General features: G+C 36.0%; 2 protein-coding genes across 11 annotated transcripts in view; both read right to left on the minus strand.

Moving 5' to 3' along the window:
• Positions 1-6,278, minus strand: part of rasgrf2b (Ras protein-specific guanine nucleotide-releasing factor 2b) — a 71,651-nt gene extending 65,373 nt beyond the window's left edge. For all 8 annotated transcript variants that reach the window (XM_058776358.1, XM_058776359.1, XM_058776357.1 and 5 more), the window contains exon 1: positions 5,664-6,278. In XM_058776358.1, coding sequence (XP_058632341.1) covers positions 5,664-5,939 — 276 coding nt within the window. In that variant the 5' untranslated portion in view covers positions 5,940-6,278. The remainder of the gene's footprint in view (positions 1-5,663) is intronic.
• A 3,728-nt stretch (positions 6,279-10,006) lies between these two features.
• The window catches only part of msh3 (mutS homolog 3 (E. coli)), a 77,826-nt gene continuing 63,002 nt past the window's right edge, over positions 10,007-24,830 (minus strand). For 2 of the 3 annotated variants that reach the window (XM_058775994.1, XM_058775995.1), the window contains exons 22-24: positions 15,049-15,175; positions 11,329-11,497; positions 10,007-10,396 (exon numbers count right to left, since the gene is read on the minus strand). In XM_058775994.1, the coding sequence (XP_058631977.1) occupies positions 10,315-10,396; positions 11,329-11,497; positions 15,049-15,175 (378 nt within the window). In that variant the 3' untranslated portion in view covers positions 10,007-10,314. Of the gene's footprint in view, positions 10,397-11,328; positions 11,498-15,048; positions 15,176-24,830 lie in introns of those variants that run through there. The other variant, XM_058775996.1, reaches the window with a different exon arrangement.

Raw genomic sequence — 24,830 nt, forward strand, 5'->3', positions numbered from 1 at the left:
AAGAAATCATCTGGTCTGGACTGATGAAGTAACTATATGTAACTGAGTTCAGGCTGTATCAATTACAAATAATCAAGCATTTGATTTGATGCTGTAAACAAACAACATCAAATGGGACACCAGTGTCAAAATCATACATTTCATAACACTGAAATGCCGACTACATGCAATATCAATCAATAAAATTAAACGGATGGTTCATATTAAAATGAAAATGCTGTACTTCACTTAACTTTCTTCTGTGTAACACAAAACGAGATGTACAATGTCAATGCTGACTGTCAAAAAGGACAAAAACAAAAGTTAAAAAAAAACAAATTGTCCAGACATGATCTATTCTTTATGTATTCTGAAGCTGCATAAATAGTTTTGTGGACAGAACAGACCAAAAGGCACACAGGTAAGAGTAGAACAGCCCCTGCACTCTTAAAAATAAAGTTTTTATTTGTTTATTTATATATTTATTTTTGGCTAAGATGCTATAGATGCCAAACAATTTCTTCACACTTTTTTCTTAGTGTGAAGAACATTTTAATAATCTGATTAAACTTTTTCCGGTATAAAATAAAAAAAAACCTTTTCCAGTATTAAAAAAACAAAACAAAACCTTTTGTGCATTGGAAAGACTGCATGGATGTTAAAGGTTCCTAATGGAACCGTCGATGGCCATAATGACATATTACATTAGACAGTGTGGTCACGTTTTCTTTCATTGTATGGAAAAGAGCAATCAACACATTCAGCTAAACATCTACTTTTATGTTTCACAAAAGAAAGAATAAGGGTGAGTAAAATAATTAACGGGTGAGTAACAATTGTCATTTTGGGTGAACTAACCCTTTTAATAGTGCAACTGTTGACAACTAATCACTGACTAATTTCTTTGGCTAAAGACAGAAAGACAACTTAAGCAAAAATCATCAACTGTGCTTACAAGAAACTTGCAGTATTACTTTGTCATCCTTCCTTCTGTAGCCTGAAGCTATAACCTCTTCTGACTTGAGTCTCTTCTGAAAATTACACACTCAGCCCCCACAGACTCTCTTTGCCCCTCATTCATCAAACTGTCAGCTCATCAGATATGCTGGATATGAATGAACTACACACAAGACCAAGAAACATCAATGAGTCTTTGGGTAGTGTATATGAAATATAAAAATAAAGAATTGATGTTATTAGCATTTAAACTGCATGGCAGCAGTAAACAACAGTAAAGGCTTTACCACTGTAACCCAACTGCATTTTGTTGCATTATTTATATACCATACGCACAAACAAAATCATTGGAATCTGAAAACATCAGTAGAATATGCACTGAATCAACTACATCCAGCTTGAACAAAACAAAGATCAGCTTCCCTTGTATATTACATACAAATGCAGCAAGTTTGTTGCTGCTCTAAGGTGATTATTTATTTAGAAATGATAAGATTATGATATTGATCCAGGGCATAACATTAGCAGTAATACAGTATTTATAATTTATGTCTGTTTCCAAGCACTTCATGAGACACAGAAGTGTGTTATTACCCCATATAATTTCTGTGTTGACGCAATTAATCTTTCATAAAGGCAGTTCATTCAAACGATCTCATAACAACAAAAGACTCAAAATCAAATCATGATGTTGTCTGATTGTACCACAGCTTAAGGGCATCTGTTTGCTGTATTTTCAGCAATGCCAATCCTCAGAAATCTGCCATTATAAAAAGAGTTTTGGACTTCAGAATACACAAATAAAATCAGTCAGGCACAGGAAGGTTTTCATTGACATTAGTGTTCACTTTATGTTTCAAATAAGCAGCTGGAAATCTCCACCTACACACTTCTATAAAATCTTTATGCTTTGCTCATCAAAAATATTTATTTCAATTAAAAAAAATAAAAAATAAATAAAAATACTGGGAAATGCACTTTGATCATTAGTTACAGTGCTGAAAACATTTATTCGAAAACATTCGTTTTGGTTGGTTTACATTTTCTATTCCTCCGGGGGTTCCTCTCCCCAAAGGAGTTTTAGTCTCCATATCGACTGCTTCTACACCTGTCTGTACTCTTTATAGACTAGCCCACATTTATTCCCTTGTGTCTTTTTAGTTGTCTGTGGGAGAGAGTGCGCATACTTATATTCAGCCGTGTGGGAGTCTGTGGGTGTATGATTGAGAGAGGATTTCTGACTGTGTTCTCACAGAGGAAAGAGTCGATACAGGGTACAAACATGCACTGTGTGAGAACTATATGACTTCTGTAGATTAAAAGCCATCTCATTTCTGTTAGAACAGGCATAATATTCAAAAAGCTACACGATTGCTGATACTTGCATCTTTTTCAGCTATAAAATGGAATATTTTAGTATGGCTGTTTTTCCGAAAGCCTTAATTTCGGAAAAACCAAGCCAAATATTGTCCGATCCTAACAAACCATACATCAATGGTAAACTTGTTTATTCAGCTTTGATGTATAAATCAATCGATTTCTGAGAAATTTACCCTTATGACTGGTTTTGTGGTCCATGGTCACATATAAGAAGTCATTGTACTATAAAACCATCCGGTAAGTTTCAAAACTCAAAACTTTCTCATTACTCTAAAAACAGCTTATACTGAAGCCAGTTTGCCTAAGTGACAGGTTGTGGAATGTGCCACTCTATTACGTAATAGTGTAGCTATAAACACCGCCTCTGCAGAAGAACATCAACACCTGCTTCTACATCGCTGTTTAGCCCCGCCCACCAATTTGCGCAAATAGTGTTTACAACAGAGGTGAATGCAGGTCTACACAGAAACCCAACGATAAAGATGGCTCCAAAGACAAGATGCTGTGCAGTGCCAAGTTGTGGAAAAACAGTCTTTGCATTGCCTTCCTTCTGATCCCAACGTTAGGAAAGAGTGGATTTACCTTATTTTTAATGAAGATCCAGACTGCGTCAGTAAGAACTTGGTCCTTTGTTCACTTCATTTTACCACAGATTTGTTTACAAACAAGGCACAATTCGACACAGGATTTTCAGAAAGATTGAAACTAAAAGACGATGCTGTGCAGGCTATATTGGATCCGACAGAAGTGTGAGTAACTGTAGCTTATTACTTCTAAATTATGATGTTTTTGAGGTAAAAATCTTGGTAACATTATAAGTGGACCTCAGAGAACAGTACAAAATACAAAATTAACCATCTAGCCATTTAATCTGCTAACCTGCTAATGAGTTAATAAGATTCAATTTTATTGATTTCCTATTGCAGTTTAGCTTTGTTTCCTCTGCCTGTTAAAGGGGTCATGAACTACCTCTGTTTTGTATTTTGTACTGTTCTCTGAGGTCCACTTATAATGTTATCAAGGTATAACATTATAATATTAGTAACATTATTGATAACATTGATAACATTATAAGTGGACCTCAGAGAACAGTACAAAATACAAAACAGAGGCAGTTCATAACCCCTTTAACAGGCAGAGGAAACAAGGCTAAACTGTAATAGGAAATCAATAAAATTTAATTGAATCTTATTAACTCATTAGCAGGTTAGCAGACTAAATGGTTAGATGGCTAATTTAAACAATTTAATTAAGCCAATATTTGATGCTACAGAGAACACATGATAAAACTTTTTTATTACAATATGAATGAAAAGTTCAACATTATACCAATAATTCATTTACTATTCAGTTTCGGACACACATACAGTATATAAATAGGCTAACGTCACAGCAAAAAAGCATGTTTTGCTACCAAGGGTATCTGGTATCTGGCTGCAATTATGGCAATTCATATGAATTTGTATGCCCTTATTCATACATTTTCATATGATCTGCTCAAACCCCACTTATGGTTGTTTAGCGGTGGGTCTTCATGCTTTTTTCACCTAAAAAAAAAAACTTAGACATCATATGAAAATGCCACCTTGTGAACGTTTTTCATGCAAGCTTGGGTTGATAATATTTTTTTGTAAGCAACATTTAAATCACCATGGGGGGTGACCTGTGCTAGCTAACACCACCCATATTTATTTGTTAAAAGTCAATTTGGTCAACATTCGGAAGTACATACCATATAAATCACCTCAAAACTAACACTTACAGAACAAAAAGCACAAAACTATCACTTTGATTTCATGGGGTCTTCAAGAGATTCAGCTTTTACAAAAGATCCACTTTCTATGTCATTTAGTGGTGCGCCATGGGGAAAAATCATGTTTCTATTTAGAAAATAGTGAGGTCTGAATGAGATAATTTCATGGCAGTAAGAGAGACACTATTGTGTTTAAGAAGATGACTGAAAAAGAAAAAAAATTACCACATTTTCACCTAATTATACTGTATGAATGTGACTGCAAATGTGTGCCTGTGAGAGATTCATCAGCAATTGAAAGTGTTAACCACAACATGGGTGGTTATAGAGCTCAGATAATTCCCATATTAGGCATGGCTTGTGATCCTTTTGCATACATGACTATACAGAATAACAGACTGCACCTGTTGAATGGGGAGCCTCTAATACTGTTTCTAACGGAAATCAATATTTGATATCAATGGCCACCAACAATATCTCATTTTTAATGCTGTCAGCAGACCACTACATTAGCAGATGGTGAACATTTCCTCATGATAAAAAGGTTTCATCCACATTTCTTTGTCAGAACCCCATTTGAAATTCAATTATTACCTATCTCATATACTAAAGAAGACATCACGAGTCAGTATAGACATTATAGGGGTCTTCTGGATGTTATGATCTTGTATCAGTGCATAAATTAAATTTCACGTTTCTGCACTGCTCGAATGCTATTCAAAGGAGGACTTGGGGTGTCCAATGCAACAGGTTTTCACGTAGCAAAGACATTGTTTTTACAAGACATTTGTAATGATCTGTTAAGATACTTTCCAACACACGGGTGACGTTTAGCTTTTTACGATATGAGCAGAAAAAAACAGACTAATATATTCTTTAAATTTAAAATTAGACTGGATTTTCAGATGTCAGCGATAATTCCATCAGATCTCTTTTGCGCATACTGTGATAACAGCACTCAAAATACAAAACGCAGAAAGATATTTTATTCCATCTCCAGTATTATTATTTTTTTTTACCATTTTGGTTATATTTAATGTGCCAATTATTCAAGGACTTCCGGTGGTCTGGGATTTTTAAAGGTATTTACGTCAGTCTTTTTAACAGCACAATCTCTGGAGGTTCCTCACGCGCAACCAAAACGTACTTTGGACACACAGTTAGCTAACTGACAACCTTTGAAAGACGTTTCAAACAGAACACTCTATCGTTTTTGAGACTATGTGATATCTAGATCTATAGTAATGTGATAATGCCCACACTTACGTATTTGTCGATTTACAATTATCCGACACTAATGTTAAGTGCTAAAGCAGCGTGCTGTTGCCATGGTTACCTCCTCTCGCGAACTCTACTTCGATTCACAAGCCTGTTTAGAGCGTTCCGACAACTTGTAATTGAACTTTTTTAGTTAAGGAAACGTTTAAAAGGCAGGTTAAAGTAACATGTACGTTTATGTAAAAATAATTCATGTTTTAAGACACCTTATCCTTTGGAGAAGTTGAAGCCTTATAAGTGCTCAGTCTCCCTAAAGCCCCAATAATTCGTGCCTTTATTAAACCGGTAGGCTATGTTGAAGAAACGTTGAACTCACCAGCTTGTCAAGTGAGTCTTTGCCAACAGTGGACACCTTGAGTGCAGGGACTCGTTCACATGTGCATCCTTCCAGAAGATAAATCCCTGATGGTCGAGCGCTCTGGTCGGTGTCGAAGTAAAATAAAACATTCTGATAAAGTGCAAAAAACTTCTCATGCCATTTACTGTTTTCTGTGGTCTTCTTGCTGAGATAACCTCGCTTGGTGCCCTCTTTACGCGCGATAACGGAGAGATACAGAGCGTGTCCCTCATTGTACCGAACACTCTTCTGCATTTTCCGTCTTGGTTTAATGTGTATTCACTTGTTTGTCACCATATCCCATGTGATTTTAACTTTCCACCAAGGATGTTTGGAGAAATGCGCACAGGAAAGTTGCCGAGCTGAAGGGCACTGCTCACAAGCGACTCATCCAAACGAGTTCGGAGCCCAATCCATTCTGGCCTGAAGAAAAGTTTTAACCCCGACGAACAACACTGTCTGTCAACGCGTTTCGCTCATGCAGTACAGCTAAATAAGCAATAGTAGTGGACAGACGGTGAGAGAGAATCACTGTTGAGATCAGATGTAATCGGCTTTGGCATCCTCTTAAAGAGACAGCGCCTCTCTGGCGCTCTCCCTCCCGCGCTGAGATCCACTTTCCCTTGCGGCTGAGCGCAGCTTTTAATGAGTGGGCGGATCGAAAGCGCGGCAGATCTTAATGAGGGGGCGGAGGATGTAGATATTTAATAAGGAGGCGGGGCTGTGTATCGATTTTAATGAGGGGGCAGGGCGAAGCGCGCATACACATCAAGCAACTCTCAGGGTACAATTAGGTGCTTTACTGTTAGGTTATGTTGATTTAAAGGAAAAGTCACAATTCGCACTGAGTACATGCAACGTTACATTTCAGTGTCCTTGATATTCATCATTTAGAAATCGAGGTACACTGACAAAAAATAACTAAAGCAGCATTAGAAATACACATTACATTCATCGTTTATCATTTCATTAAATACTATGCATAAAAACTGCCACACAAACACGTGTAAAGGCCCGTTCACACCAAGAGCGCTATCTATAAAGATAACTAAAATGTTAATTATATTAACATTAACTATATCCACACCAGCACATAATACCAATACCATAACCACCATAGACATTAAGGGAGACAAGTCCCCCCCAATAATTAGAAATAGCCAAGCTTTGTGAAGTGCTCCTATTCAAGACGAGACAACAAGCGCATCCTCGGTTTTCCTATTTATTTTATAAAAGCACAATGTTATGTTGATGTTGTGAATGCACACAAATAAAAGTAGACCCTTTACAGTTCCGAATGATGTATTACTCTTACCTTTATGAGTAAAAATTACAGCATATTTTAAGTTGTTTCCACTATCAAGAAAAAAATGCAAGTGACTCTGGCGCCTCCATGTCCTGCAAAGTGCACTTCAGCTTCTACTCTTCACACAAACGATTAGATATGCACCTAGCACATTTATATAGTTCAAACATTTAAACACTGTGATATGCTTGAACTGTTTATATCCATAGATTTTATTTTAGGTAAGTCATGATGATTTGAGAAGGCTAAATTGAAGGCTATGATCAGCTCACTGTCTGCCGCTGGCCGCTTGGTCGTTACTTAAAATAAAAATAAAATAAACAATAAAATAAAAAACTTACATTTAACGAACAAAAAGTGCTCCAAATGTTTTTATAAATTAACTTTATAAAAAACGAAACGAAATATAATCACTTTACCATTACATACATAGAGGTGCTGGTCATATAATTAGAATATCATCAAAAAGTTGATTTATTTCACTAATTCCATTCAAAAACTGAAACTTGTATATTATATTCATTCATTACACACAGACTGATATATTTCAAATGTTTATTTCTTTTAATTTTGATGATTAGAGCTTACAGCTCATGAAAGTCAAAAATCAGTATCTCAAAATATTAGAAAATTACTTAAGACCAATACAAAGAAAGGATTTTTAGAAATCTTGGCCAACTGAAAAGTATGAAAATGAAAAGTATGAGCATGTACAGCACTCAATACTTAGTTGGGGCTCCTTTTGCCTGAATTACTGCAGCAATGCGGCGTGGCATGGAGTCGATCAGTCTGTGGCACTGCTCAGGTGTTATGAGAGCCCAGGTTGCTCTGATAGTGGCCTTCAGCTCATCTGCATTGTTGGGTCTGGTGTCTCTCATCTTCCTCTTGACAATACCCCATAGATTCTCTATGGGGTTCAGGTCAGGCGAGTTTGCTGGCCAATCAAGCACAGTAACACTATGGTCATTGAACCAGCTTTTGATACCTTTGGCAGTGTGGGCAGGTGCCAAGTCCTGCTGGAAAATGAAATCAGCATCTCCATAAAGCTTGTCAACAGAACGAAGCATGAAGTGCTCTAAAATTTCCTGGTAGATGGCTGCGTTGACTGTGGACTTCAGACAACACAGTGGACCAACACCAGCAGATGACATGGCAGCCCAAATCATCACTGACTGTGGAAACTTCACACTGGACTTCAAGCAACATGGATTCTGTGCCTCTCCACTCTTCCTTCAGACTCTGGGACCTTGATTTCCAAATGAAATGTAAAATTTACTTTCATCTGAAAAGAGGACTTTGGACAACTGAGCAACAGTCCAGTTCTTTTTCTCCACAGCCCAGGTAAGATGCTTCTGATGTTGTCTCTGGTTCAGAAGTGGCTTGGTAGCACTTTTCCTAAAGACGTCTGAGCGTGGTGACTCTTGATGCACTGACTCTAGCTTCAGTTCTCTCCTTGTGAAGCTCTCACAAGTGTTTGAATCAGCTTTGCTTGTCTGTATTCTCAAGCTTGCGGTCATCCCTGTTGCTTGTGCACCTTTTCCTACCCAAATTCTTCCTTCCAGTCAACTTTGCATTTAATATGCTTTGATACAGCACTCTGTAAACAGCCACACCTTTCAGTAATGACCTTCTGTGACTTACCCTCTTTGTGGAGGGTGTCAATGTTCGTCTTCTGGATCATTGCCAAGTCAGCAGTCTTCCCCATTATTGTGGTTTCAAAGAACAAGAGATACCCAGAATTTATACTGTAGGGATGGTCATTTATTCAAACTCAAATGTAAATATTCTAATATTTTGAGATACTGATTTTTGACTTTCATGAGCTGTAAGCTCTAATCATCAAAATTAAAAGAAATAAACATTTGAAATATATCAGTCTGTGTGTAATGAATGAATATAATATACAAGTTTCACTTTTTGAATGGAATTAGTGAAATAAATCAACTTTTTGATGATATTCTAATTATATGACCAGCACCTATATATATAATTTATAAAATTGGTCCCCCCCCCCAATGTTTAAGACATGGTTACGACCTTGGCTGTTCTATGGACTTCCATATTCTCATAGAATTAGAATGATAATTAAAATTTTAGATTTAACATTAGTCCTTGGTGTGAACAGGCCTTAAGCAGCCATTCACACAGAACACGTTTTTACATTCAACTGTTTTTTTCCCCCATTGTTGTCCATGTACAGTAAACACGTGCTAGACAATGTTGCACTTGTGTCTCAATGACACCAAAACACAGCACGCAAGTTAAAATTTTGAATTTCTCAAGCACATTTTCATAAACTGTCAGATAAGGGACAAATGCTGGACTAAAGATCACTGTCACATGGACGCTTCCTGTGTACAAGCAAGTGATACTCAGACTCTATGAAGCTTCAATTATATCTGAGAAATGCACATTCATTTGTATCTTATTTGCCATTCTTAACTTTTATGATGTTAGGATGACAAATATTAAGGGTTAAGATGGTAATGATAACTGATATACTGCATATTTGATGATATAAAGATGAAATAATACAAATCAATTTTAAAATCCAGTTCAGTCAGTTTACTTTATAGTGTAACATCTAGAATTCATGATTTTAAATGACATTTAAAATAATATTATTAAAGCAAACCTGGGCAACTTCAATGCAATGCAAATGTGAGTAAGGGAGGAAGACACTGGAGGGTTTTATGTTCTCAGCCTGACTGCTTCAGCTTTTATGAAAACTGATTATCATTCACCTCAGACGTCACATTTGAAGGACAATGATATTACTGAGGAAACTTAAAGGGATAGTTCACCCAAGAAATGAACATTCTGTCACCAATTAACATCCCAAATCTTTATTACTTACATTCTCCTGTAGAACGTACATTGTCTCAACATCAAATAAAACTGTTTGCAACATTGTTCAAATTAAGAAGAAAGAAAATCATACATGAGTGAGTAAATGATGACAGGATTTTCATTTATGGGTGAACTAATGAAATGAACACCACAATTTACAGAAAAATGTTTAATTTCCATTTTCCAATTTTAATTAATGTACATACAACATTACACTAACAATCTTAGAAAGGTGCATTATTTTCTTTTTTCCTATGGACACAAATACAGCATATTACCAGCAAACCTTCTGGCCAAAGCACCTGGAGAGTGTCTACATGAGACATCATTCATAGTTGTAAGATCTGTTGTTTTGAGTTCACGTTAAAATGGGTGATGAAATACATGATGTATTCAAATACATGATATTCAGTTCCTGTTTATTTAATGGTTTTTGCAACCATCATCCTATGGGCAAAAACCATCATGCTATTATTAGAGACTACACTTTCTCCAATCCAGCAATGCTTCCTTGTTGGTGATACTCCAGGCATTAGATAACAGTCTCACCATTTTCCTATGTTTGTAAAGACAGAAGGGGGTAATATCATGTTACATACCACACAATTACAAAAAGGTTTAAACAGTGTCAATACCTCAGGAAATATTTTTTAATAATGTAGACAAATCAAAAACATATGGAAGTCTGTTTCCGCCACTGAATAAAAAATAAAAAAGGCCATTACAACTTTTTATGTCACAATTCTGACCTTTTTTTCTCGCAATTGCGAGTTTACATCTCACAATTCTAACTTTTTTTCCCTCAGAATTGGGAGATATAAACTCACAATTGCAAGTTATGAAGTCAGAATTACAATGCATAAACTAGCGGTTTACTTTTTTTCCTCAGAATAGCGTAAAGTCAGTATTGTGTGATATAAACTCGCAATTGCAAGACAAGACTCAGAATTGCTAGATTTAAATGCGCGATTCTGACAAAGAAAGTCAGAACTGCAAGATATAAACTCGAAATTGCGAGAAAAAAGTCTGAATTGTAAGAAAAGATGTGCAAATGCCTTTTGTTAATTTTTATTCAGTGACGGAAACGGGGTTCCATAATGACATTTGATTATACATTTATTTACTTCCTCTTCTACATTTCATGCATGTGTTAATAGGAAATACTGTACATGCAACTGGACAAACTGGCTTACACATACTGTGTGTGAAAATAATCTATGCAAAGCAGCTGACTTTACACTATTAGGTTACAATACATTTCTAATTCTGACCAATTTTAGAACTGACTTCAATGTCTATAATCAAATACAACATAAACATATGTGAGTCTAGTCTACACAATATTTTTCAAACAGAGCCTCAAAACAAGTAATAATTTTTTAACCTCTTCAGATATTTCTCTCACTGACAAGTCTTTAATTTGTTCCTTCACCATCCAAAATTACTACAGTGTTCTTTTTCCATTGTGTAACCAATCAGCCCACGTACCTCCGGCTGTTCACGAGAGCCTCTAACTCTTTGGATTTGAATGCAGCGGTCCTGAGGATGGACTCTGGGATTTCAGCCAGACGTGCTACATTTAGCCCATAGCTCCTGGCGGCTGCGCCTTCAATCAGCTGATAGAGAAATGTGATGAACTCTGGCTGCACCTCCTCCTCTAGAAATGAGAGCAGCAGAGTTATTAAACACTTTGGAAGCGCTATGTGTGTATCAAAGTAATGATCAGAGGATTCAATGGGAAAGAACAAAGAATTTATGAAAACAAGATCCATGATAATCCTGATGATGATGATGATAATGATGATGATACTAAATTTATACAGTAATAAACAATCTACTGCTTAAATACTATATTGTTTTATGCTAATATTGCAAAATAATGCTTTAATGGACTATGCTAAAATTTGATGAATTGACCAAGTATTTTAGCCATTGTACTGAGATGAGAGAAAGCATTTTAACATACAAAAAATGAAACACATTACCTGGAAGTATAAAGTATAAGAGCATGAGATCAAAGTGTCAAATCTGTGACTAATACCAATGTGACGGCATAATAACTGTGGAGAATTTTTTGTCTGAGAAAAGATATTTCATCAGTGATGGACATTAGAATGTCATTGAGAACTTTTTCCATAAAAGACACTTCTTCAGAACTCAGATAAAGTCATTACTTGAGTCATGGTATGACAGTAAGGACACAATTATTATTAACCTGATTTGTGAATATGATTTGCGAACATTTCTACTAATATTTCTCACCAATTCTGTCACAAAAATGGGGGCGGGGGTGGGGGGCTAGCTGAATTCTGATTATCAGAACTCTGGATGTGATTTACACATGAATTTCAATGATGGTATAGGCGAAACTACACAGCACAGTACAATGAGAAACTGAAGAGGAAAGACTACTTATGCAATAGGATTACTGCCATACACACAGGCTAGTTGTTAAGTAACCACTACCTGGGTCTTGTAACAGTGTTACAAGGATTGAAGGTTCTGGAATTCTCTTTCTTCCTGGAAAATGTAATTTTATACCACAGAACTCCAGAAGGCCTGACTCTGGTTGACAGATGTTTCCAAGCCATTAATTTTCTATAACAACATGACAATACACTTTTTCAAAATCCATCTCATAGTCACATTCGTTTATGCAAAGTAGCTTCTACCAATCAAAGTACTAGCCAAATAAGTTTCTACCACAGGAGAAGCAGCAGACTTGGGCTTTCAAAGCAGGATGCTTAATTTTGAACCTTAAAAAAAAAAACCCTGAAAAAGGTCTTGAGATAAACAAATGTGCTAACCGTTGTAAAATTGAAATCAGAAAATTACAAAAATTAAAAATGACCACTCAGGGTTCTTGTCTTTTGCAGTCCTATCTGCTCCTCAACACGTAAGAGCAAACATGATCTGTTGACCTGTCACTACCTGAAGTCATTTACAGATCATGCAATGTACTACACAACTTATTACCAAATCAATTTCACACATGAAAGCAGGGAAAATATTTCTCATATTTCATACTGACTGATTCAACCACTTCCAGTTTCTTGAATATCAAACTGATATTTGAAAAAGATGCTTGGAAACAAATATCACATTGACGGTCCCACTCCCATCTCCTTCAAAGGGAAAATTCACCCGAAGATGAAAATTTATTTACTCACTTTTATGTCATTCCAAAACCATAAGACTTTACCTAATCTTCAAAACACAAATAAAAAAGAAAGAAAACCTTAATTTGTATTTTAACGATTAACCAAAGTCTAATGACTTTGAAATTACATGAGGGTGAGTGAATGCTGACAGAATTTTCATTTTTGGGTGAACTATCAAGGCATGTCAGTAGATAAAGCGGGCATGAAACTATCAAAAACTCCAATAAATGAAAAGAGGGGCATAGCGCATGCACAATTAAATTTGGCATTCAACACACATAAAAAAGTGGCATTTGTTAACATAAATGAAAGGTTTTACAGAAAAAAACATCACGAAGCACATCAAAAACACAAAAAATAAAAAAATAAATGTTTTGGTTAAGAGTTAAAGGTGCAGAAGGAGATCTTGAGAATTGACAATAAGAGAATTGATTAGTTCATCTCTTGAATCTTTGGGTTTGAGTCATTCGTTCATCATGTGACAGCCTCATAAGCTAAACCTATGCAGTCTGAGGGAAAAAGACTTAATAATAATAATAATAATAACCAACTCTTTAGTTTATTACATTTGTTACCATATTCAGTGTTATGGAAAAGAACCACCATGAAAGAAATTCACACATTTATAAACTGTAATAAATAAAAAGCTACAATTTGAGACCATCACGTAACTGTACGAGTAAAATAATAATAATAATAATAATAATAATAATAATAATAATAATAATAATAATAATAACAATAACAACAACAACAACAACAACAACAATTATGCACCCGTTTGTAAGGAAGATTGTAAATTAATTAATTAATCTATCCAATGCTGTCACGTCATGTGACAAAAATAGAAGACTTGAGAGATGAACTAATCAATTCTCTTTCCGGCTCTGACTGCATAGGTTTAGCTTACCCCCTTTCCAGCAGTGCGCTTTCACTCCTCCATAAAAGCCCATTTTCACGTGTAAATCAGTAAAATCATGTAACGTGATTTTTGCAAAATGGGACGTGCTTGAGTTATTAAAGTTGATTAGATTTATTACTGTTTTTAAAAAGCACGAAAGAGAAGTTGTGCTGTTCCTCGGGAGGATTTCTGTGTATGCGCTCAGAGACAGAGCAGAGCACAGTCATGTAAAATCATCTTTTAGCTGAACATATGCGCCTAAATGGTCAAGTACACGCAAAAATGTGTCAAAATGCAGCGCTTAGTGATTATTCGCATAAAACCTCGTCGTTTATGTAATAAATGAACATAAAGAGTTGATCCGTGCGGCTCTTAAAGTGACAGCGGGCTATATTCCTGCTGCCGACTGTGTGCTTAACATTAATCAAACAACAAAAGACAAAGAAAATCACTTCACAGAAGGTCTTTTGTAGCTTTAATAAGAAACAAAGGTTTAATTCTAATTTAAAGTTTAATTCTTACAGTGAAGACTATGCTGTTTTATTTTACATTTGATTATTCAATTTCTATAGTAGGCTGTTAACTGAATACTTTAGATTTGCATTAAAAAAAACTTTTAGTTATGTGGCCCACTAATAATCGTGATTACAATATTGACCAAAATAATTGTGATTATGATTTTTGTCATAATCGAGCAGCTCTACTCTGTTCTATTCTATTCTATTCTATTAATAAATCAAGCAATGGACAGATTGACTAACAGAAGGTCTTAGAAAGTGTGCCGCACTCCTTGATCACTCAAGCAGCATAAGGTCAATGCAAAGATGAGTAAGTGATCCATGAAATCCCGAATGACTCAGCTGACATACAACAGCAAAGGAACTGGTTCAGAGGCTATCAAAACCAGCATATTCCAAGACAATGCACTCCTCGTTCCCTACTACTGCTTTGTGTGCACTGAAGAAATCAACTCCCTGATCCAGACACTAATTGCTTTCGCAGATGTCATCAAGATGAAGTTAATAAATGTGCATGGTTCATTATCAAGAATGGCAAGATCAGGATTTTGAATGGAAGTGTATATATAGCCCAATCCCAACTCAAGAAGTTGATGTAATGCGAGTTGGTAGATAATTCCATACACACCATCAGAAGTGCTCTCTGGTTCATTCAGCAGGAAAGCCATGTGGTAGTTCCCCACATGCTGCGGGTACAAGTGCTCCAGCTCACACAACGGAGGGTAGTGGGTCACAAACAACGTCATACACTTCACCTGCAGAAACACACAAAGAAAAATAATCAACTTCACACATTTGCACATAATTCAAAGGTGAAGCTGTTTCTGAAGGTATTTTTAACAATGTTGGTAATCAAACAGTTGACAGCAGCAACTGACATCAGCAGTATTTTTTCCATACTATGGAAGTCAATGGGTACCGTCAACCTTCCTCAAAGAAAGTCAATGGCTTTCGTCAACCAACCATATATCTTTTTGTGTGTTCAACAGCAAAAAATGAACTCATACAGTTTTGGAAGGACTTGAGGGTGAGTAAATGATGACGATTTTCATTCATGAAAATTACAAGCCACGCTGTTATTTTTGAGGGATATTTGACTGTTGACAGGAATATCAAGAAAAAATAAAGCAAACTAAATCAGAACAGCTTGAATAACTGCCAAGTTTGGTGAATCAGCTTGAAACCTACAGTCAGAATTTTTTTTATTAACTACTTAAGACAATTCATTACAAATCAGCACCAATTTATAATCAAAACTCAATATTACAAATTTATTTAAGTACCAACAATATAGATTTGGTTACTCAGCAGTCTGCTTCCATATAACTGCGTGACAGAGCAAGACATCCTTGAGCCAGATGCACAAACCACGCAAACAGCAACCACCCCCTCACTCGCCATTTACGAACATTATCAGCAGCCCGGCAGACCGCGTGTGCATCTGTGTGCATCGCGTTACCACCTCACCAATGCACACATTTCATTCCAGAGGGGGCACGTGTGCATTTCTCCATTTATTGATGTGTTTGGGTTTTTTTTGCAGGCTCAGGGAAGGCATTGAGCTGAAGTGTAAATATGAGACGCACGGAAGATATGCAGACAGAGCACCGAAGCAGAACAAGAGGCATGTGATTTTACTTGTAATTTTTCTGTGATGCAGTCCTCACAAGAAGTTCACATTTATTAGAACTTATTTATTAGAAGTCGGATTTGAAGACTTTCAAGCCAAGGCTACTAACTTGCCCATTAGCATCAAATACAACCAGCATTCTCTGTGAATGCACAGGATGAACATTATTGAAGCTAAATGTATATCTTTTATTGGTCAGCACTGTTTTAATTACTGCATAAAGAAAAGAAAAAAAAATAGACGAAGCATAAATTGTAGGGTGAATCCATGGTGCATTGCTTCTACACAAAGTCTTGTTTGTGTCAATATTCATGCTTGGTGTGAAAAGGCGATTAAATGAATAATTACATTACAATTAAAACAGTTACATGTAGGCACACTTTTCAGCATGGATTCCAGTTCATAATAATTATTCTGTCCAAGAACGGCTCACTAAAAAGAAAATACATCATCTGATCAATAGGTGAAACAAAATGTGCGTCTAAAATGTGCGTCAATTACATGATGTTTAGGGACAAATACAATCTTTAGAGAAAAGTTGTGATTAAAGATCTCTAATTTACTTTAAATGTACACTGTAGTTCAAACGTTTGGGGTTGGTAATGTTTTTATAAATATTTCTTGTGCTTTTCAAGCCTGCAATTATTTGATAAAAAAAATTACAGTAAAAAGGGAGTATTGTTAATTATTATTATACATAAAAATTTGGTTTCTGTTCAATATATTGTAATATATTTTATGATATACTGTATTCCTGTAATGCAAAGCTGAATTTTCAGCAGTCATTGCTCCAGTCTTTATGTGCCGAGCCTAAACAACAAACCCAAAGACACTTAATAATTGCCACTTGTAATTAGTGGACACGAAAACCCTTCAAGAGTGCGCTCTGCAAAGTAGCCTTCCAAAGAGGTCTCCAATTTCTCTCAATAAAACAATAACAAGAGTTTGATAAATGTTTGATATAATGTTTATGCGCTAAAAGCGGAACAAAACAGCGCTACTCATTTAAACTATTTATCCACTTGGCTTAAAGTTCAAACGGCATCACAACGCGGTCACACTTAGTCTCGGTCACATGAGCACTAAACTGCGCTTGAATTCAGCAAACACAAATTACTGTGTTTTAGGCTAGTTTAAGTTAGTGACCTTAGTCATGGTATCGAAGGTGGAGAGAGTGCTGTTCATTCACAATCCCCACCTTCAATTCCTGCCAGCGAGAATCGAACCGGCAACCTTCAGGTTACAAGCCTGACTCCCTGACCATTAGGCCACGACTACCCAGATGAAACAGTGATTAAAGCCAGATGAAACAGTGCTGACAAACAAGAGAAACACTGTGGAATTATACAGTTAGAAGGCTTTTCAATCTACAAATCGCTATCATTTACCATGGATTTACTGTAGTAACACTAACTGCACCATGGTATTTTGGCAGAAATGTGGGACAATAATAATAAATTTTATGATATGATTAATGAAAACATGAATTAAATGTATTAAATGAGTAAGAGAATATAATTACAGTATTTTTGTGATTAGTTTGTGCATTTATACTAAATGTATTTAGACTACTATTTTTAATACAAATAACCTAGAAACAATATAGATACATTTTTATCATGGTATTGAGGTTCTGTATGTCTGGTTTTAACTGTGGTTATCATGATCTAAATGTATGCTACTATGGATGACCAATGGTTAATTTGAATAAAACTCAAACAGTCAGAATATTTACATTTCACCATATAAAAGATTTTAAAAATTTTATCGTGATAATTATCGATATTGACTGATCTGAAAAATTTTATCGTGATAATTTTTTTGGCCATATTGCCCAGCCCTACTGCCAAACATAAAGAAAATACAATGGTTCTGTTGACGGTGTTTCAGTTAAAATCACCATAAATAGCAAGTCATTGGCGGCTGCATTATGACTTTGATCAGAAATGGTAAGATGCCAGAATGTTGCTGATTACCATGGTGTCAATCATCGCAGTTTCAAGAGTGAGTTCTTTTCTGTACACAGATGAAACGATAATTTAGGGGATTCACTCTTGTATTTAAATGCAATCCTCAAACTTTACAGTGAGAACAAGGCCAGGAGTGACCTTCTTCCTGAAACATACAATTCTGAGACCGTTTGTTCGACTTCTCAGCCAAATAATTTATCCGTCCATATAAAAGCGCAATTGCAGAATCAAGTGACACAATCACAGCTAAACACATTTGATGTTTAATATACAGTCATGTGAAACAGAATCTCAAAATGAAATAAAAACCAAGGACAAAAACCCAGATCAGGTGCGAGTCCAGTATGATGAAGCCACTAGCAGCCACTGAGAGAAAAGCAGAGTTCTTCAAGGCCAGGATGCCGCACAACTACAGGAAAAGCCTTTGTTTGAGATTTAGTGCGAAGTTCCGAATGACATTACGTCGTCTTTTGCCCACCTCCTCGCTTCTTCAGCTCTCAGATATCTCAACTTGGAAATGCTCTCTGTAAATACTGAGGAGTGACTCTGCCTGCCTATCGCATGTGCTCCGAGTGCTTTGCTATGGCAACCAGCGCTGCTCCACTACCTATTGCCCACAGAAGAAAGTTCTGCATCAAGGCTGCTCACAATGCATCATTCAAAGGTGTTACACAACAAACGTATTTACATTCTTAAATACAGCGCAGGTGAACGAGTGAGCCTTGTTGCCATGGCAATGTACAGACACTCTCTGCAAGATGCTGCCAGGACACATGTACGCGCTGTAAGGCAAACGGGCATGGACAAAAAGCTATTCTAGTGTGAAGGGGGGAATTTCAATATGAAGCGCACACTTGAACAAACACTGAAGCGTTTTATTTTTGAACCTCTGTGAGTGCTCAGTGTCACAACTCCAGCTGTGCAACGCGAGTCTGAGCATATAATGCTCATGATATTCTAAGTGGATTCTAGCGTATAATATGACTACATTTGTACATTTTCTAAAGAAAATGTGAGTGGCGCTTGCCCATAAAACTCATTAGCACCTTGTTAGGATGTTGGTATGTAGTTACTGAGATGTTCATAATAGATTTTAATGCATTGCTATAGAATTGGTATTCTGGGAGGTTGCTTGTGTTGTGGGGTCAGTAAGATTTTTAAAAGAAATTTGCAATTTTATTTAGATAAGATGCATTACATTTAACAAAGGTGACAGTAAATACATTTATAATGTTACAAAAGACCATTTATATTTCCAATAAATGATGTTCTTTCCATTAAATCAAAGGATCCTAAAACGCATTTCCACAAAAATATTCAATAACACAACTGTTTTCAACTAATCTAATAATAATAATAATAATAATAATAATAATCTAATCTAAACTAATAATTTAATAATAATCTGCATGTTAAAATGATTTCTGAAGGAAATGGTTGCTGAAATTTCAGCTTTGCGATCAAGGCAAGGCAAGGCAAGTTTATTTATATAGCACGTTTCATACACAATGGTAATTCAAAGTGCTTTACATAAAAGGAAGTGAAATAGTCATTAAAAATAATAAGAAATTAAAAATAATAAAATTCTCAACAATAAAAACAAAGTGATTTAAAAATTGATTTTAAAAGAATTTAAAACATTTAAGAATAGAAAGTGATTATACATAGTGCAATCAGTTCGGACGTAGCACAGTGCTCATTCAACAAATGCACAGCCTAACAGATGAGTTTTGAGTCTGGATTTAAATGTGGCTAATGTTTTAGCACATCTGATCTCTTCTGGAAGCTGGTTCCAACTGCGGGCGGCATAATAGCTGAAAGCAGACTCCACTTGTTTTGTGTGAACCCTTGGTATTTCTAACTGACTCGATCCTGATGATCTGAGTGGTCTGTTAGGTTTATATTCAGTGAGCATATCTCCTATGTATTTAGGTCCTAGGCCATTTAGAGATTTATAAACGAGTAAAAGTACTTTAAAATCAATCCTAAATGTAACTGGAAGCCAGTGTAAGGACCTGAGGACTGGTGTAATATGCTCAGATTTTCTGGTTCTAGTCAGAATCCTGGCAGCAGCGTTCTGGATGAGCTGCAGCTGTCTAATGGTCTTCTTTGGAAGGCCGGTGAGGAGACCATTACAATAATCCACCCTGCTGGTGATAAAGGAATAAGTAAAATTTTAAAATGTATTAAAACAGAAAACAAGTTGATATTAATTGTAATAATATTCTACAGTATCATTTTTACAGTAATAATACAGTGTGAAATAAATTCATCCTTGGTGAGCTTAAAAGGAAAAAGAAATAAAGCAAACATTTATAACTAAATTAAAAAAAAACATAATACATTTTGTAATTCCAGTTTTTTAAGAAACAAAGTTAACAAAATTATATATATAAAAAAAAAAAAATTATATATATATATATATATATATATATATATATATATATATATATATATATATATATATAAATAAAATAAAATAAAATACATTTTTGCATGTTAAAAATTGATGGGAAAGTGAAAATTTGGTAGGATAAATAAAAATCTGAATTATGGCAAAAAAAGCCTCTTTGTTAAACTCTGCATGAAACATCTGAGTTGATAATGAAGCTGGCCTTAAAAAGGACCACCATGTATTTAAACACTGTCATTTTGTTTTCTATAATACATCAACAGCTTTGAAACAAACAGCTCATGCCAATTCCGTGAGCAATGTGCATCAGATGGTGAATGGCCCGTGGCTGTGCCGTCTGACACTGTCCCCCCACCAGGCGAGACGCACGTTTCCAGTGACTAATTTGTCAGTAATTTGTCAAGCAATTTGTCTCACCTCACTGAAAGCGAACATGTACCATGACGTGGCACAATCACTCCCAATCAGGACATATTTGACGTTTAATATACCTGTTATGTAGAGCTATCATTCAAGTAAAATTACTTGAATTGAAGATCATTTAGGCTTTGTTGCATCATATGAGACTGAGACGTGAGGATACAGGTGACATGAAAAGGTAAGAGAAAAATGAAAACCCATTCAAATGGCTTTGAAACACAGTTAATTAATAACTACAGACATGGCAAAAATAACAAGTTTACTGTTGATTCTTCATTTGTACCATTTATATTCTCTGTTGAAAACATAAATATTCTATATGCTTGTTACCACATTCCCTACACAGGTTGATGATTATTGAGATTAACTAGTCATAGAACGTCCTCATTGACCATTGAACAGACAGAAATCTGTCACCCTGCTGTAAGTACAAGCACCCTTCAATAAAAATCTCTGAGTAAGAGAGAAAAAGAAGAACGATGTGAAAACCATCTGAGAAGACGACAAACAGCAACAAGGCCTTGGCTATGCTGTATCACAGCTGAGTTTTGGCAAACAAGCCCGTCCATGTACCAATAAATAAATAACTCCAGCCTGAGGCAGTTTCAGTGCAAGAGACCTGTGGTGGGAGAAAGAGAGCAAAATAGAAAAAGAAAGAGTGATAGATCTTGCACCTGAGCCAATGCCATAGAGAGACACAACATTATGCAATACCCAGTGGAGCCCACCCTCTGACAGCCCAAACACCAGCACAGCATCTAAATCGACGTTTACCTTCAATATGAGCAACTACAGCCAACAACCAACTAATTAGCACTTTTAATTTGCCACACACAGGATATGATTGCCAATTTTACTAGTATCCATCTCATTTAACTTGGCAGCAAAATTTGGTGTTCACATTGGTGTGAAGTGACTTATATATTGACAATCACTTGCTGCTAAATTTATACCTGCGGAGGATGCTGTAAATAAGACAAAACCAATGTAGTATAAACAGTACATTAAAATATTTGATTAATTTAAAGCTAAAGTTTGAAATTTCTGCACCATTAGTGTCATAAAACCCCCAATTATGTAGTTGACCAGGATTACTTTTCACTTTGAGTTGTTTTCTGTGTATAACTGTGCGTGACACTTGTCTTGAATCTTGAAAACTGAATTTGAAAAACTGTTCAGTAGGTTACGTCGCACTTTCCCCATCAGCCATTGGTCGAACACACATAGTCCCATCCCAAACGCACACCACTGGTTTAGTCATTGTTGGCGCATCGGACTGGTCAGGACAGTCAAACAAACAGAACAATGTTTAAAACATTTCAACTTTTGGGAAAATCAGCCTACAACTGGTTAAATTTAGAAGAATTTTTTTAAATCGAAAAAACTACACAAAGCAGCTCCAAACATGTGTGTCTCACAGGAGATAAACAGTAGAGCTGCACGATTCTGGATAAATTGAGAATCACGATTTTTTTGTCTCGAATTGAGATCACGATTCTCCCACGATTCTGAACTAAACAAAATAGTGTGTAACAATATTATTGCTGCAGTCTATTTAAAAGTGTTTAATTAATTTGAATGAATAACTAAACATGTTAATATATATATCTTCAACATATTTAAAATACACCAATTTGTAATATTAAAATTTTGAGAAAATGGTTTGAATGAATGATTGACTCACTCATAAATACTTCACTTGTTTTATTTATTAATGGATTAATCAGCGTTTTTGAACAAATCTCTTGAATGATTCAATGACAAATATATTTTAACAGTCACTAGGTGGCAAAACAATGCAATCGTTTACATGCAATTTCCATTATTCTTATTAGGCTTATTAGCCTAATAGTTGTACTTTTTGTTTTTTTTTTTGTTTTACTGCCTCGGGTACGTTACCCCACTGCACAGCACAAATGATGGACTCAGAAAGAGCAGGTGTGTTACTGGCCGCTGTTTTAATTTAAGTCTAATGCAAAACACTTTTATATGGTTGTATTCCATGCTTTGGCGCCATATAAATGCGACGGCAATTCGTTTGCTTACGCTGCCGCCGCGTTCTGCTTGCTGTTTCTGGATGAGGGTAAGGAACAGAGACTGGTGGCAGCGAGTTGTGTTTTCCCGAGAAATGCGATGCTTTCTTCCCCGCCATCGTTTCTAATCTGCGTGTTATTACAGGTGTCGCGTCATTCATGTCACGAGCGCATGCTCACTTTGGTCAGAGCGGCAATACTCCGATTAAGGTGTTTACATGCCAGTATATTTAGATTAAAATCATCGTACGCCACCTATGTTAATACGATTATGCTTGCTGCGATTATGAGCTTAATTGCATTATTTAAATCGAAGTATTGAGTTTACATGAGATAAAGTTTAAATCGCAATATTGCCAAAATCTCATCGCATTAAGAGGGTGCATGTAAACGCTGTTTATATCTGAACTGTAAACTTTCATCCCAGTATTTCTGTGATGATATGAATGACTATATAAGACAGAAATAATACTGTGCAGTTGAAAAGACTGTTTGTGAAGCTGTTTATTACCCAAACATGTTAAATGTCGTCTGCTCTGTGTTACTGGCAGCGCGAACGCAGATTTGAACGTTGTATGATTTTTTTTCCAAAGGTTTAATAGAGACGGGCGAATCGTTGTCATTTAAAATTGAGATCGTGTGGGTGTTTGAATCGAGATCGCGATCTTTTAACAATTAATCGTGCGATATTTTTCCATGTGTCTGATTAGGTGATTAGGCTCCCTTGAGTCTAGCATATCCCTTGATGCTTTGCTTTGGACTGGAGTATAAACCATTAAGTCTCGATACCCAGTTACAGATAATTTTTGACCCTGTTGCAGTTGGAAGAAAAACATTTTAAATTTCTGTCAGAATGGCACCTACTATGACATGCTGCTAGTCAAACTTTCAAATGCTGCCAGATGCCAGAGAAATGATCCATAACACAAGAAAATACAAGATATTAGAGTTCAACCCAGGATTTTTTCCATAGTTGGCTTTCAACACAATTAATGAATATTAAATTCTGCTTTAAAGAAACATAAATGCATCTGTTAGCATCTGTTTTGTAAACTTTAGCATTTCTCATATCATGTGTTTATTTATTTACTTTAATTTTAAAGTCAAACTTTAATTTTTGACTTTGTAATGTTTAATCAAAATGTCATCATAACACAACCGTCCAGCACTTCTCCAATCATTTATTACATTTTAAACTCGCCCCTCCACAGTTGACTACAAGCAAGCATTCATTTATAAATGCAACTGATGGATGGAACCAAGCTCCCTTCCTACATTTATATATACTCTCAAGACCATTTTTAGGTACATCTTACTAGTACCAGGTTGGATCCCTTTTTGCTGCACATCCATGATGCAAATTTCCACCACATCCCAAAGGTGCTCTATTGGATTGAGATCTGGTGACTTTGGAGGCCATTTGAGTATAGTTATCCTGCTGAAAATATCACAAGATGGGTACACTGTGGTCATAAAGGGATGAAAATGTCAGCAAGAATACGCAAGTAGGCTGTGTGGTGTTTAAAACGATGCTACTAAAGAGCCAAAGTGTTAAGAAAATATCTCCCACACCATTAAACTAGCAGCAGCAGCGTGAACTGTTGATACAATGCAGGATGGATCCAGCCTTTCATATTGTTTCTGCCAAATTCTGACCCTGCCATCCAAATGTGGCAGCAGAAATCAAGACTCATCACACCAGGTAACCTTTTCCCAATCTTCTACAGTCCAACTTTGTTGAGCCTTGTAAATTACAGCATCAGTTTCCTGTTCTTAGCTGACAGGAGAGGCACCTAGGTGTGGTCTTCTGCTGCTGTATCTGCATCAAGGTTCTACATGTTGTACGTTCAGAGATGTTCTTCTGGAAACCATGGTTGTAATAAGTGGTTATTTGAGTTACTGTTGCCTTTCTATCAGTTCGAACCAATCTAGCCATTCTCCTCT

Source organism: Onychostoma macrolepis, chromosome 05, assembly GCF_012432095.1.
Source record: "Onychostoma macrolepis isolate SWU-2019 chromosome 05, ASM1243209v1, whole genome shotgun sequence".
Taxonomy (NCBI): domain Eukaryota; kingdom Metazoa; phylum Chordata; class Actinopteri; order Cypriniformes; family Cyprinidae; genus Onychostoma; species Onychostoma macrolepis.